At 38.4% G+C, this 16,681-nt stretch overlaps 1 protein-coding gene across 1 annotated transcript in view; it reads right to left on the reverse strand.

Moving 5' to 3' along the window:
* Window positions 1–16,681, reverse strand: part of STK3 (serine/threonine kinase 3) — a 122,771-nt gene that overhangs the window by 93,089 nt on the left and 13,001 nt on the right. Inside the window, exons 5-6 of the mRNA XM_017806424.1 lie at window positions 2,641–2,805; window positions 2,068–2,235 (exon numbers count right to left, since the gene is read on the reverse strand). Of these exons, the coding sequence (XP_017661913.1) occupies window positions 2,068–2,235; window positions 2,641–2,805 (333 nt within the window). The remainder of the gene's footprint in view (window positions 1–2,067; window positions 2,236–2,640; window positions 2,806–16,681) is intronic.

Below are 16,681 nucleotides of genomic sequence, written 5' to 3' on the forward strand. Positions count from 1 at the left end.
TAGTTAGAGTGTGGTTAAGCAGAGGAAGCTATGCTTGTTTGCATGGAATCTGCTATTTCCTCTCTGCCAAAACACTTGTTTAAAGAAGTCATGTAATATTTCTATTAAGCTGTAAATGCAGTTGACAAGGAAATGGCCTACTGGCAATGCATTACCTTTGTGGTAGTGCCAACCAGCCTATAGCAAAATAGTGCACACGGTAATTTCACTGTGCATTCCCAGGCAACAAAATTGTGCCTTACATAAATACCACAGAACTCAAGCAACATCTAGAAAAAGCAATGAAAATTTGCCCAAGCTTTCATGCTTGCCTGTATCAATTCTATGTCATAACTAAAACAAAGTAGGAAAGCATCTACATATGTCCAAAAGTCCTGTGAAGTTGTATCATATGACACCAGGAAACCTATTGCAACTTAAATCTGTGTATTTCTTGTTAACCACTGTAACAACTCACTAATAAAAATTAAGAAAAACTGTAGGTATCAAATATATAAAAGAGCACTAACTGCATACAAGCCCTTAAAAACCGTAACGTAATTTATTAACAAAAATGCATGTTCTGTGTAATCCAGAATTGTCGTGTTAAATTGCTTTGGCCTTTGATAGCAGTCACTTGATTGCAAGAACTGAACAGATCCACAAGCACTCAAACTCAGTGACCTTTGATTTATAAGCAGCTATTGTCATGCACATAAAAATCCTCACTGATAATGCAGTCCTCACCTTTCAATAGCTAGTGCAACTACACACAGTGATGTTACTGAGATGTGATTAAGACATTTTCATTAGAATATAACCAAAAATCACAGCCACTTGATAAATTTAATTTTTCATCAATCTTTCTTCAAAATATTATTTAGATGTTATTTCATCTTAAATCCCCATCAAAAACAAGGTTCAGAGATACTTATTTTCTTCACAGATTTCATCCGAGTATTTTCAGTTTGAATTGCAATTTAAAAACAGTTAATTACACAGAAAAAAATATGGTGCAGAAAAACTACTAAAATTTGCTTACAAAATTACGTTATGTTTCTAAATTGCAAAACACTCACTAGTTTTAACAGAGCTGCACATTGCCATGAAATTTCAGGAAACATCCCTGCTCCAAAGGCACACACAACCAAAAGCCAAGAACCCACAAACAAAAATCAAGAACCCAACAGCACTAAATACTTCAGCACTTCAACTCATATAAGCAACACCCTACTGTAATCACGTATGAACAGTACCTTTGCTTTTGATAATGGTGGTTTCCTTATATTAAGATCCTGATATAGGAGGCAAAAGGAAACTGAATAAAATAATATAGTATGCATGCCATTTTTGCAGCCAATTACAAAGAGTTTTTTGAAAAAAGATATGCTTTAGGCAATATAAAGTGCCTTATTAATACAAAATGGGCTTTAGATATAAAAAATTTAAGAATGGAGTGTTTATTGATGTTCAGTGCAATCATCATAGCTATTCTATAGCTCATTACAAAAATAATAAAAGTATGAGTAACAGTGGCAAGTTATTCCTAGATAAACATTGACTCCCATGAACTTCTCCAAGTGAAGTGATTAATTCTATTTACATTTTATTTTACAAAAAGTAAACTAATTCAGTAAGAGACTTTAAGAGTCACTAATAAATAAAAGCTGTCAGGTGTTACTAATACTAGCACTGCTCACACAGGACAATTCTGAAACCTTCTTTAGGTCACCTTTAATTCAAAACTGCCTTTCAAAGGAGGATGGACTCTTGGTGACAGAACTCTCCAAGTGCAGGCACAGCATGCACAAGGCTCTATATTTTGCCTTCAAGCCAATTAAATGCTTACTGCTTTAACTCCCTCTCAAGTGGCAATAAAGGCATTCTGAAACCTTACAGAAACGTGTTAAAACACAGGCAAGTGAGTAAATAGGAAGCAACACAGAGAGTAAAAACTGTCAGTCTTAAAATGTCCATTCATAAACATACAGTTTTAAGGTTCCACTATTAGGTTTTTTTGCATGTTTTGTGCGTTTGCAGAGGTTTTTTTTAAAATACAACTAATAAAAAACACCACCACACACTTACCCTCATTGGGTGAATATCAGCATATGGAGGCTTTCCTTCAGCCATTTCTATAGAAGTGATACCAAGGGACCAGATGTCTGCTACACAGTTATAGCCAATCTCTTGTATTACTTCAGGAGCCATCCAAAATGGAGTTCCTATAACAGTATTACGTTTTGCCATGGTATCCTGTAATTATATTATTTATGCAATTAAAACAGAGATGCTTATTTTCAGATTAATTTGATATCAATTCTATATTTAAATTAGCCACCTAAAGGTCAAATGGTAGTGACTTCCAATTAAGACCAAACAGATTCAGCCCATCATCCTACAGAGGCCAGATAGGTGGTAATAATCATAAACATCAAACTAAAATTTAAAGTGAGATCATCAGGCACTTGACATACACTGGGTTACAAAAACAACTATAGCCCTGCAATACACTAAATATTCATCATGATGAAGAATGTTATTTCTGCCACTACCACTAGTCACTTCTCAGACACAAAATTCAAGGTGGAAGACAAAGGTAAAAAGAACATGGTTAGAAGCACTAAAGCATTTTTAAAATATCTTTGTACAGGTACTTACTGTTAACTGGCCAGCCACACCAAAATCAGCTAATTTTGCATGTCCCTCGGTGTTAAGAAGGATGTTTCCAGCTTTTATATCTCTATGTATTTTTCTCATAAAGTGCAAGTATTCAAGTCCTTTAAGAGTAGATTTCAGAATAGTTGCAATTTCATCTTCTGTTAGCTGCAAGAAAATACAAAACCATTTTCAGATATACACATAAGGTGTATATATTTGAACTACTTAAAACATGATCACTTCATAGTGATTATCATAAATAATAACAATTCTTGACTTTTTTTTAGTAGACCAGAAAAACTTCAGTTTTAAAGCACAAAACAAAATCATTAAAAATTCAATTATTAAACACATACTATAAAAAAAAGATGTGTANGACTTTTTTTTAGTAGACCAGAAAAACTTCAGTTTTAAAGCACAAAACAAAATCATTAAAAATTCAATTATTAAACACATACTATAAAAAAAAGACTTGAAAGTCCAAAATGTTTCTCTCAACTTCACTATGTTGCAGAATCATATGCCACCACAAATGATAGAATAAACTGCAAGTCAAGTGGCAACAAGCTGACAGACATTTCATCACCATAGGAAACACAACACAGTGAAATAAAATTGAGATATATTTTCATTTGTTTGCTTTATAAACAAGACACCACTACTAAGTCATCAGTTAGCAGTTGTTTATCCTCATTGCTTTAGACAAACATAATAGGGACACATAAGATCCTGAACAAGTGTTATCAGAGAAACAGTAAGAGCCTCTTTTTTAGGTACCAGACCCCCCTGAGAACACTTCTCAGATTTTCATCAACATTTATTCTAGATTAAAAGCAAAACCACAAAAACATAATTAATTCCATGTGATGCAATTTCTCAAGGAAATACAAAGAACCTATTCATATAACTGAAATGCTATTTAATTACAGTACATTGATGCTTTAATATAAGAACTAAGCAAATGAACTTGACACATTCTTAGAAATGCAAGAAACTGCAAAACTGAAGATAAATACTCTAATTTGGCTGCAATGCTGGGTTGCATTTTTTCCCTTTCTCTAATTTTCCAATCCTACACAGAAATTAAGCAATAGCAACTCCTTCCAGTTTCAGTTTTAAAAGCATTGGTACACATCCACACCTCCCTCCAAAAAACAACTACCACCAAAAGCCCATAAGAAACAAAAAACCCACTCATGATCAAACCAACAGAAGGACTCAACAGAAAGAAAAAAATATTAGTCAGCAGGATTATCTGCACTTGAGCTGCTCATAACAAGTTTTAATTATTTAACAAACAGAACCGCTTCCCTACTCCAGGTTCTATCCAGTGTCATAAAACCTGGGTGTGGAGCCCAAGGGCACAGTTACACATACATTTATTTAAACAGCAGTGCCAAGCTCCAGTTCCTCCTTTCACTGCAACCTTCAGCAGTAATTCCCACTGTGTGTCAGCCCCTCCACTGACCAACTATAGCAGACCCTAGTTAAAAACAAACTTGTCTGCCAAATTATTTTTCCAACAAATCAGTTCCCAGATTTAATTCATAGCACTTAGTGCCATGGTCTATAAGCACAGTAGTGTTGGATTAAGGGTTGGACCTGATGATCTCAGAGGTCTTTTCAACCCAGCTGATTCTATGATTCTGTGATAGTCAACAAGGACAAAGCAGAGTAGGAGTTGCTCAAATTGGCATTGCTTTCCAAGTAAGTACATGTGTTGTTATACTCAAGGAGTCCCAGTGACTTTTATAAACCTTGCCCCATGCAAGAGGATGAAACTGATGGTGGCGTTAGCTCCAAGCTCCAAGCCAAGCAGTTTCTGTCTCTGCTGCACATTGTGCATTCCTTGCCTGCCATTTATCTCTAAGATCTTTCAGTGTTTCTATTCAGCAGCACACTGCTCAAAGCCTTTATTTGTGCTACTTTATGCTGACTGCTATGCTGTTGACTCTATGTCAGGAGAACTGTTATACACAGCTCAAATAAGATGCTTTTCCTGGTATTATGCCATGGGCGTAAAACCATATACCCGTTCTTGAGTCAAGCAAGAAGGGACTTTAAATCAACTGTAAGATAAACTGAAGCATGGTCAAAAGGATATTTGCAGAAAGAGACAATTCTCATTACACGAGCTAATAATTCCATGATGAATCACTAAAACTGCGATCGTCTGCAGACAATCATCCGCAGGCAATTTATACTCTGGCTATCAACAAACACCATATCAAGAATGGTTTAAGACATGCTGAGTGTAACACTTTCTGCCACAGCTTTGCCAAATCCACCCAAGTTCAGAAACAATAAAATGTCCTGAATCTCCAAATACTTCCATGCAGTTAATCCTGAACACGCAACAAAAAATTAGCCTGAGCACTGACAAATGTCCAGCAAGACAGGCATACAACTCACTTCCCACTTTCACCTAGAAACAAGTATTACAAGAAATTGTGCCTAGAAGACACTGCCAAGATCTTTTTTCAATATGTTGTGTTCCAAAGGCAGTAAATCCCTAGATTTAATTCTTGAAAAATTAGTGGTTAAACCAGACAGAGATCTTTGGATCATCTCTAGACGGAAAAGGGCTTCTGTAGCGACATGGCAAAATCTAACTTTCAAAAGGAGAGGCTAACAGAACACTGGAACCCAGAGGCTGACAAAGAATCTATGGAGGAGAATCTAGCAAACTAGAAGAGAGTTCTAGAGTACTTCAACGTGATGCACCATCTGGAGACCATCAGCAAAGGAACACTCTAACATGACTAAGCGTTACAAAAGAAAGTATTTAAACATCAAAATACACAGGCTTTTAATACTGTCCCTCATAGCATCCTTCTCTAAGATGAGCAGGTACACAGCGAGCTGGAGGCCGAGGAACAGCACTCAAAGGGTTGTAGTGAATGTGGCTACATCTGGCTGGCAACCTGTTACCAGTGATGTACCTCAGGGCCCAATTCTAGGGCCAACTCTGTTTAGTATTTTTATCAATGATATAGATGCAGGAGTGGAATGCACCATTAGCAAATTCACTGAGGATACTAAACTGGGAGATGCTGTTTGGACAAAAGCCTTGCAGAGGGATCTAGATAGATTGGATCAATTAATCACTGGGCAGTGATTAATGACATAAAATTTAACAAGTCTGAATGCCATATTCTGCACTTGGGATGGAGTAACGCTTGGCACAAATACAAACTGGTAGAGGATTGACTGGAGAGCAGCCCTGCAGGAAGGGATCTGGAGGTGCTGGTCAGCAGCAGACTCAGCAGGAGTCAACAGTGTGCCCAGGCAGCCCAGAGGGCAAACAGCTCCTGGAGTGCATCAAACTCAGCATCACCAGCTGGTCAACAGAGGTGACTGTCCCACTGTAACAGTGTTGGTGCGGCCTCACCTTGAGCAATGTGTGCTGTTCTGGGCCCCACAATTAAACAAGGATGTGTCCAGAGGAGGGTAACAAAGCTGGTGAAAAAGCTGGAGGCAATGTCCTGTGAGAAGGGACTGAGGACTTTGGGCTTGTCTGGTTTAGACAAAATGACCCTGAGGGGCAATGTCACTGCTCTCTAGAGCTTCCTGAGAATTGGACATGGAGAGGGAGGTGCTAAGCTCTTCTTCCTGATATGCAGGGACAGGACATGGGGGAATGGTTCAAAGCTGCATGAGGGGAGGCTTAGACTGGACATAAGGAAGCATTTCTTTACTGAGAGGGTGGTCAAATAGTGGAACAGGCTTCCCAGAGGAGGTCGATACCCCAAGTTTGTCAGAGTATAAGAAGCATCTGGACGTGCCCTTAACAACATGTGTTTGGTCGGCCCTGAACTGGACAGGAAGTGGGACAAGATGATCACTTTAGGATCCTTCTAACTGAAATATTGTATTCTATTCTACTCTAGTCTATTTTTCCCCTATGATGAGCATAAAATTAACACCATTTGGATTTTACAATGCATTCCATCATTCTAAACTTGTATGAAAAGGATATATCCCTGAAGACAGATTACCTAAATGCATCAATGGCTTATGTCTTCACATTTACAAGATAGGAAAAAAATGGGGTTTTGGGAAATAGATAAAAATACTTTTCTTTTTTTTAAATACAACAAAATATAACATATAGTTCTTCTTTAGTTCATCATATAGAGACTAGTTCATACATAAACTAATGCAAACCTGATGGAATTTGGTAGAATAAAAGTAGGCAGACACAGTTTTTGAGCCTACCAACTGCTGGAAGCAACTAGGAACTAAAGTACATAAAACCAGACCCAAAGCTCCTCCAACTATTCATTTATTCAAAAAATCTTACAAAACCACAAATAAACTCTTAAAATCCACATCAAAATACTTCCTAATTACGTCTCCTACCTTCTTTACCCTAAATCAGAGGCTCTCTTCATAAGCATGGTTAAAAGTTGTTACATAGGTAAAGTGTCTGTGTCCCTTCAAGTGACTTTCAATTTACAAACAACTAAGTACAGAATCAGCCCATAACATGCTTTGCCACACCACACAACTTGCCATCTACTCAATACCCAGTACTCTCTAGTTCTAGTAGTAGTTAGACATTGACATACAAGTAATGCCATTTATAACCACCAGAAAGAACAAATAGAAGAAACTCAACTTTTTATTACTTTAATACTAGAAATATGTTCCAGTCAGTGTTGTTATCCTGATCTGGATGTATCGTGCTTATATCATACTATTCCTGATCAAACTGTGTGGGCAATATGTTTCCTGTAAAAGAGTTGGTTTATTTTATTCTGAGCTTTTAAACACACAGCATCATTCTTCCATCAGCACAGCATGCTCTATACCTTGCACTTTAATATAATTTCACAGTCATAATCTTTCTGCTTTGTTTCTGATCTCTATTTGTGTTAAGATCCTCACTTAAAATCTTGTGGAACATTTATCTGCTTGTTCTAATTGCTAGCTGTTCTAATTCTGTATGCTCTGTTTCTTCGATCAGTTGGTGGCACCCTCTAAATATGAGTCAACCATGGAGCAACTTCTAATCCTTCATCATCAAAACCACATGCAGGTTATGTATTAAAAGGAATGTGAATAATAAAGGTGAACAACTCTACAGCCTACATAGAAACATCAAGCATTTTAAAATCAAAATTTGGAGCAAAACAGATGGCAGCAAATTCAGGTGTTCCACATGTAGTAAGAGACCAGCTAATCCACATATTTATGTCTAACTGGCTATGGAAGCTACGCACAAAGGAGACTTAAGGGTGCATTTATACAGTCTATCACACACCACCTAATCCACACAGCTGTTGGGACAACTCATCTATAGATTCTCTGCTCACAGTCATTCTCCTTCCTGAGGGCCCCTCTAAAGGGGTCTGGGTCAGCTGAATTGCTTTAACTGCCTAAGTCCATTCCCAGCTGCTCTTTTTACACTAATACATGCACATTAAGCCTGATGCTTCCAGGAAGTATCAGCTTACTGCATCTAAACAGTCTGACTAGGTTGAGCACACTGGGTAGGTCCACTCTCATGGCAAATAAAGGAGGAATTCTTCCACCAGAAGCTGTGAAGCTTGGACATCACCCATCTTATCATAATCACACAACTCTCCTATTATTCATTTACACGAAGAAGAAGCTGGACTAACTAAAAACCTGAGATGCAGGAAGGTGAGCAAATAAGCACGGGAGAAGAGATGACAGCTACAACAATACCATTCCCACCTGTAATATTTGACATGTAACTTAGGAATTAAGGCAGAAAGCTTCAAGGAAAAAGAGCTGTTAGGGTTGCGGCTCTAGCCCAAAGTCAGTGGTAGATTCTAGTTCCCACTGCCTGCTACAAACTTCAATAAGACTACACCCTCCTGAAATCACTTTCCTTGAGCTTCCCTTTCAGAGCAATTACATTTCAGCTCTGTTTTATAAGCAGATCTGCATGCTCTGTGTAAAGATAGTGCTCTTCAAACAAAATCACAGCCTGTCTTTGAGTGAGATACCAAATCATGTCATCTAAATTACTTATGATAACAAGGTTTGCTTCAAGACTTTCAGATAATCTCTACCTACTCCTATATTATAACATGGAGACACCTCAATATTACTGTAATGGGCAGAATAAGAACTCACTATCATAGGAAAATTACCAGTTTTACTCGAGAATAACAACTTAGGCACAGGATCATATGAAGGGAGGCAGCAAGAGTTATTCTTCTTACTGAGCCCAAGTCAAGCTGCATGTAAAATCTTACAGCAAATATGCTGTAATAAACATAACAACAAACATTCACTGCACAGGTGATGACCAGTGTTGGTATTTTTTCAGATTTGCTTTTCACTGTGTAATCCCAGTAACAACTTTTGTAATTTTTCTTGAATATAATATGCAACAGACTCCATCTTCTCATTAAATTAGCATTTTTATACTAGATAATTAAAGACAGTGCTAATACATCAGTCTTCTATCTGAAATTTGAAAATTACTATAGCCTAGCAGCAATGTAAAATTATCTAAGACATATCCAGTGGCTCATACGGAAAACTGTTTCAGAAAATATCAAGCACCTCTCATGGTCAATGCTTAACATTAGCTAACATTAAACAAAGACATAGGGGGATCAAGAACTGATGAGAATATGAAAGTCAGACTCCTCATTCCTTATTCTTCACTACCAAGTTCCAGCTTGCTCTAAGACATCTATGGAGTACTGAACCAGATGTTAAGCAGAACCTTAGAAGTAATGCAGAGAAGTAGAGAGCCTCTTCAGCACTGCACTAAGCACAGCTAACATGAGAAACAGATTTTAACTATGATTCAGTAGCACAACAACATGCATTTGTCATGTCTACACACAGTTGTGATCAGCACCAATTTAAATAGTTTGGTTGTTTAAAGACCTTTTCTGACAAAGCATTGTGAATAAGGTCAAGAACTTCACTGGAAGTCCTCACCACAGGTCTGCTAAAACAATACAACCTTTCCAACATGAAGTGCTTATCTGTTGTCACTGTTTAAAATCAACTTTATCATTATATAAAACACATTTGCAAACTGATCACTTGGCTCACAAACTACACACCTGCTCATACCGTCCCCCCTGGTCCTGACAGCATCACCAAGAGAAACCTTGGACAACCTGTACAAGCGAACAAGGATCAGCATGGTAGTCTTCTTGATCCTATCAGACAAGGGTAAAGCCTCAAGCAGAAGCATCTGCAGATCACCATCTTCCAGCAGGCCTGCTAATAGCTAGAAAGCATTAGTATTTTTATTAACACAGGATCCTCAGAGGAACGAGGACTACTGGGGAGAAACAGGATCTACCTGACCAAGGAGGTCAAGAGTATCTTTGCTAACCTAGTGGGAAGAGCTTTAAACAAGGTTCACCAGAGAACAGAAAGCAAAGCCTTCAGGCAAGTGTAGGAACAGAGAATGAGGAAGCACATATCACATGGGATTCCAAAGGTTTTCTCACTCCCTTTAAGAGGAAGTAGGGCAGAGGGTACAACTGAAACCCTGTGTACAAAAGTATAGAGTCTGTGATGCAGACTGGAAGAACTGCCAGTCTATGCACAGCTGCCATGTCACTGGAATTAGAGACACAAAGGGAGGGCTCACAGCACTAGCATGCTGAGAGAGATGGATGCAGGCTCCTCAAAAACAACAAGTGGGAAGGATGGGCAGGCTTGAGCACTACAAACATGCAGCTCTGCTATAGAATATTTAAACCTGTTGAGAGTTTGTATGTTAAAATCAGAAGACTAGACCAAATGGTGATGTGGGTGCCATCCAGATGGTGGATGCCATCATGACATCTGCTGCAAACCACCCAAAGAGATAAAGTAGATGAAGTCATCCCCAGCACCAGGAGAGACCTCTGATCACAGGCCATTGTGTCAACCACCTCAACACCTGTTGGGAGAGCAACATGACAGGCTACAAAAAAAAACGAAACAGGCAGAGGTAGCCTTGGCAAGCAACTATGAGATGGTAGAGGTTAAGTTATGGAGGGAAGTGATAAAAGAAAATAGCAGAACCAGATTTCCAGATAGCAAACCTCAGCTTGTTAAAGGAACTAGTAAGTGGGATGCCAGGGCAAGCTTCCCTAAAGAGCAATGGGACCTTGCAGAGGTAGTTCAGCATAAAGGACAACCTCCTCCTCCAAGTATGAAAGAAGTCCTTCCTGCCATGCAAGATAACAAGTAAACACAGCAAGAGGCCATCTTGAATGAACTAAGAACTCCTGACTGAGCTGAAGTGCGAAAAGCAAAGCATATGAAAAGCAGGAACAGATAACTAAAGCCAAATAAAGAAGCACTGCCTGGATACTAAGGAGCAGAATTAAGAAAGCCAAGGCTAGGGTGAACTTGAAACTGGGCTGTAAAACAAATAACACAAAGAGCTTGTATTGGTCTATATGCAGGAAAAAAACAGAAAGAAAAAAATACCAAAAAAATATGACCTGCTGCTAAATGGAGTGGTCAACCTATTGACAAACTATGCAGAAATCTCTTAAACATCTCCTTCACATCAGTTTTTAGTAGGGTTTTTTCTGGCTCTCAGTTGTCTCTGCCTACTAGCAAAGTGAAACAAGTTAGGAATTACTCTATTAAATTGGACAAATACAAGTCCATAGGAGCAAATGAGACACATCCAAAGGTGTCAAGAAGTTGGCCAATGCCAACTCAAGGCTACTTCTTATCAGCCTTAATAAGTTACAGCAATCAGGCTGTCCCTGATGGTACCATCATCTTCAAAAAGGGCAAGAAGAATGATCTGAGGCAGGTCAGCTCATCTTCAGTTCCCAGGATATTACATGGCAAATCCTCAGAGAAGCTAATTCTTAGACACACAAAGGGTGAAAAGGTGATTGGAAACAGCCAGCACGAGCTGACCAGAAGGAAATTGTGCCAAATTAACCTGGTCACTTTCCTATGAGGATGAAGAGAGCTGCCAATGGCATTTAGTTTGCCTTTACAAAGGCTGTTGGCAGTCTCCAATAATACGCTTTTAGCTAAATCTGAGGAATCATGAAGATGTAGAAGAAAAACTGCCTGGGGGCTAGAACATGTGATGTTCCAAGATGACAGAGCATGTTTTGTCTTGTTTGAAGAAGAGCAGATATTTCAATGCAATTTTAAACAATTTAAAGGGCGATAAAGCAAAAATATCCTCATAAAGGATACAAGAAGAAAGACGTTCATAGAGCTGGGGAGAAAGACTGTTCTATCTTCTCCTTTTCAGATTGTTAAAACTGATCTGAACAAGATCCTGAACACTAACTGGACGTCAAAATTACCCTTCCTTGGAACAGTAGATTCAACTAGATGACTTCCAAAGGTCCCTTCCAAAGTAAAATTATCACTTGTTCCAAAACCCCGGCACACTGTTCATCTATTTCTTCAGCACCTCTAAAATAAACATCCAATTTCAAAAGAGTAACCTTTCTTTTATGTGCAGTTTTTCTACATTTCCTCCACTTCCTCACCACAATAACATACAGCAATAAATCCATCCCAACTTTAAATACAGATTTTTTTACTGTAAAATAAAATACATATGAAAGACTGTAATGAAACTTGGCTTAATTCCTTGACTTGAAACACATTTTATTGCCCAGATTATAACTTTATATGCAGAGAGGTTGACTCAAATGGGAAATACATTAAAAATTCAGCTGATAGTTCTGGCTCTCCAAGGCAAACAGTGATGAGGTTCTTTGAGGGGAAAGAGCAGTAGGGGGAGGCGATAAGGTTTAACTTCCACCTTTTATTATAACAGGAATAAAACCGTGTGTGTTTTGTGACAAGAGCTGTATATAGGATACCAACAGATGACTGACCTCATTAAACATTCATATACACAGCTACCTCTTACTGGAAGACTTTAGTATAAGTTTCCTTGTAGTCTGTGTTTACATGGTCATTTTATTGTTTCAGCAATTTAAAACTGGCAATACCAAGACTTATTTACAAGAGGAGAAAATAAGTTGTGGCTCAGACTAAGTAATTCTAAAAACATTTTATTTGAAAAATCTTTAGCAGCTCAGATTGAAAAAGACTGACTTTGAACCACAGATGCAACTTCTGTCATTCTCCTAAGAAGTTCCATGAATTTGTCTTCTGAAACTTGGGGGAAGGTGGGGAGGGAAAGGAGAGCTGTTGATCTGTACAGACTGTCGAGTTGCATATTCAGAAAAAAAAGTGAAAATTCTATCTCCCCCTCAACATATTATAGCCTCTCTCAGCTTTTAGCAGTGACCCAGCTGCTACTGAGAGATCAGTAGCAAATATAAACATTCCAACTCAGAATATTCTGTGGTTCTGTGATTGTGAAACCCAGCAAATACAGCCATCAGAAATGAAGAACTATTTTGTAAGCTTTCTTCCAGGAAACACACTTTAAAAACAGAAAGTCAGTGAATTATACGATGCTGAGCTTTTTATTATTATGTGGCTATCAACAGTTTTAAGACTGCCCATAAAATGAACTCCAACATTTTATGTACCTACCTTGGGTAATATGGGTAGGAAACTACCAAAATCATCCAGGAAGCCAATTCTCCTTAGAACTGACCCGTAGATGTTCATAGCGTTACTTAACAACAGTATTTATTTTAATGAAAAGATGAAGGTCAAGCAAAGGTTGGGGAAAGATAATTATGTCTTCAGAGCAACTGTTATAGTATTCTGCAAATAAACACCAGACTTGAGAGTATGTATTATTTTACTACTACATTATTCCTCACTGAGTGAGCATGGTCTGCTAACAGAGTCCTGTAGAAAAAGGGGGAAGAGTAGACAATTAGTGTTTCCCACTGCACATGTACCAGAGGATGCTGCACAGTCAATCTTCATTCTGAAACTTCCCAACTTCTGAATACTCTTTTGGTCAACTGTATGTGCATGTAATATATACACAGTTATTTTGGAAACAGATGAAGAACAGTATAGCTCCAACTTCCTCTTCTTTCATGAAAATTAGCCAATGGATAACATGTACCTTTATTTCTGGCACACAAACAAATACTTTTTTTTCCCTGAGATGAAAATTTTCTCCTATGAGCTAATTTCCAAGCAGATTAATATAGTTTTACTGCAAGGCTAAAAGAAAGGTCTATCGTTCCGAGATTCAAACACTACAACTCATTTTTTAAGGACCTTGCAATGCTACCCTAAAGAACAAAAGAAAAATAATTCCCAAAAATTAAGACAATTCCATCCAGTATTTATGTAACAGTCAACCATTCAGAGCCATAGTAAGGATTTTATTATACAAGCACTGAAGAATATCGGTGTTGCATTGCTGAAGGTAGTCTAAACTACTTTGCTTTGTAAGGTTAGACACAGAATAAGTAAACCACAACATTTGTGATCAACTTCTTTCCTCCTCTTCCACAGCCTGGCTGCATAGAAAAGTACTTGAAGAGTGTTGGCCTGAAGATCAGCCTCTGAACGGTAACACAGCTGACCAGCCCATTGACTCAATTCACCTCCTGGAATGCTGACTGACAGAACATGGTCAGCAGCATATCCAGGATGGACTTGTCCATGGTCACCAAGTCAGTTAAGCAAGGCAGCCAGTACAGAAGAAATTTCCGTCTTTGTGTATAGACTGTCTGGCTACTAATTAATCCATGTGGGTTCAATTCAGGAAGTTCTACTGCAATAGATGCTACTTAAACAAAAAAATGTAAGAGTTATTAGACTTTAGATAACTGATTTACAGCTGTTAACCACATGTACTTCAGTGCAGTAAAGGCCTACAAACTGAAACTATTTTAACTGTGAAATTACTGAGAAACATGACTGCTTAAAACTGCAAAACAACATCCTCATGAGCAAAATGCCTTTAGCCCAGAGAGATAACAAAAGATTTGCCTTGGATCCCCATGGTAGCATATAGAGAAAGCAAAACCAGGAGGACATTCAAACACAGCATCTAGAGATTCAGATACACTGTTCATTTGAATTACTGGAACTTAAACACATGAAAAAAGTAATTAGCTGAGAAAACATGGCAGAAGAAAATCATTAAGAATACATGGGGTAATGTATATGTAACTGTCAAATAAATTGGCATATAAAGGAAGCAATTTTAGATATAAATGCAGAACCCCTGGACCCAACAGCATACTACCTATACAGCAGTATATTGTTACACTTGACACTTACAATACTGACCCAAGTAAGATGATTTTGTCAAACCTACTGCATAGCCACCACATGGTATGCTACTGTCAACTTTTGAATTTGGTCCCCAAAAGAGTCAAGATTAGAACGACTCAGTTAATCACCATCAGTAGATGATCAAGTGCACCCTAAAGTATCATTAGAGAGGCATGGTTGGTGGTGTGCAAATATTCCCCCATATGCCAGCAGGACTTAAAGTGTTGCTTCACATAGTAATTACCTCATTCTATTGCAAGCTGCCACTGGAAAAGTCAGTCTCATTCCTTCTTTTCCTTCCCTTTCCCCACTGCTAATTTCTAATGTCTCTCTTACATCAGATCAAGCCACTGTGCTACCATGCTGAGTTAGCTCATGTGAGAGAGCGGGGAAGATAGAGCGGAGAGGAAAAAGTTCCCCCAGTCATATCATCAAGCTTATCCAAGATCACCTTACAGCCACACACAAGCACTGCATCTGAAGCATGGAATAGGCAGGAACACATCAGTCAGGTTGGAGGATAACAGCAGAACTGCCCGTTCTGGCAGCAGTGTTTGACTGTATAAGACACGTGTACCTCCCAAACCAGTCTCTGAGAAAAGCAGACATATCTGCTTAGACAGATCTAAGCTTCGTTGCCTTGGACTGATAAACACCACACATCAGATGAGCTAACAGGCATCATAAACTTGCTAAAGCACTGCTGATCTGCCTGGCACACTAGAAGACTCCAGGCAGAATTCCAGGGGTCCATCTAACTTCAAAGTAGTGGTTTGGGCCTCTTGGACAAGACCCTGCTCCTGTCAAGCTGAAAACTTATCTGTATGAATAGGCTCCCAACAGTCACTAAAAATTTCCCCAGCTTTGAATTCTGCTTCCCTTGGCTTTGGTCCATTAGAGCAAAGCCCAGTGTTCACTTTCTAGACAAATAACTTTTGAGAAAGTATGGGAACCACAGCTACAGAAAAAGAAGGTGACTAAATTCTTAGTTTTAGAGACAAGCAACAAGGGCAAATACATATTAATGTCTCCTCCCCAAATATGAGGAGATATCTACCTTTTCCTATGCCTTAATTTGATATGATCATAGAAACATTTAGGTTGGAAGAAACTTTTAAGATCAAGATCATCAAGTCCAAATGATAATCCTAATGACCTTGTTTCTTTTCTTTACATACGAAGAAGCAGTAAATAAACTTTTCCTTGTCTTCATCTGACAATTTAGGAAAGTTAAAGAATATATAACCCCACGTGTCTGACCATATTCAGTAAACATTCTGACAAAATAAGAATCAATTCTCGCTTGCAAGCGAAGACACTTTTTTCTTATGAAACCACTTCTTGTTTCCATTTTAAAAATAAATAAATAAATATCTTAAATGCAAGGTCATTGACAGAATGCTCCAGTACTCTAAGCAGCCTCATTCCAGTAGCACAGTCACAAGCCTCCCATCACAGCGATCTGGGTGATTAGCCCACTGTTCCACAAAGAGAACACAAACAAGTCCAAAGCCACTGCCTAAATCTTCCAAAACTTGCAAGACGTAGGCACTGCAAGTGAGAAATGGAGAAGTTTGCTTTGTTTTTTTTTGTTATAGGCACCAGAACACCCCATATCCTAAGCCAGAATAAAAATTCTGTCTAGCCTGCTGGCCTGTCTGAATGTAAGCACATGTCAAACTGTGACAGTTGCCTGCTTCACTTTCCCAGAGATCTGAAGCACATGGGTTTCCTGTCCCGGTCATTAAATAGTTGCGTGAGGTCACAGTCATTTTTTCCTGGTCTTATTTAGCTGCCTTTTGAAAACCAACTCCTAGCATCTACAAGAACTTCTATAACTCATCATCATGTGCAAAGAAAAAATTTTTGCTTTACATCTACTATCACAAGTGAT

Source organism: Lepidothrix coronata, unplaced genomic scaffold, assembly GCF_001604755.1.
Source record: "Lepidothrix coronata isolate B3197 unplaced genomic scaffold, Lepidothrix_coronata-1.0 Scaffold15, whole genome shotgun sequence".
Taxonomy (NCBI): Eukaryota; Metazoa; Chordata; class Aves; order Passeriformes; family Pipridae; genus Lepidothrix; species Lepidothrix coronata.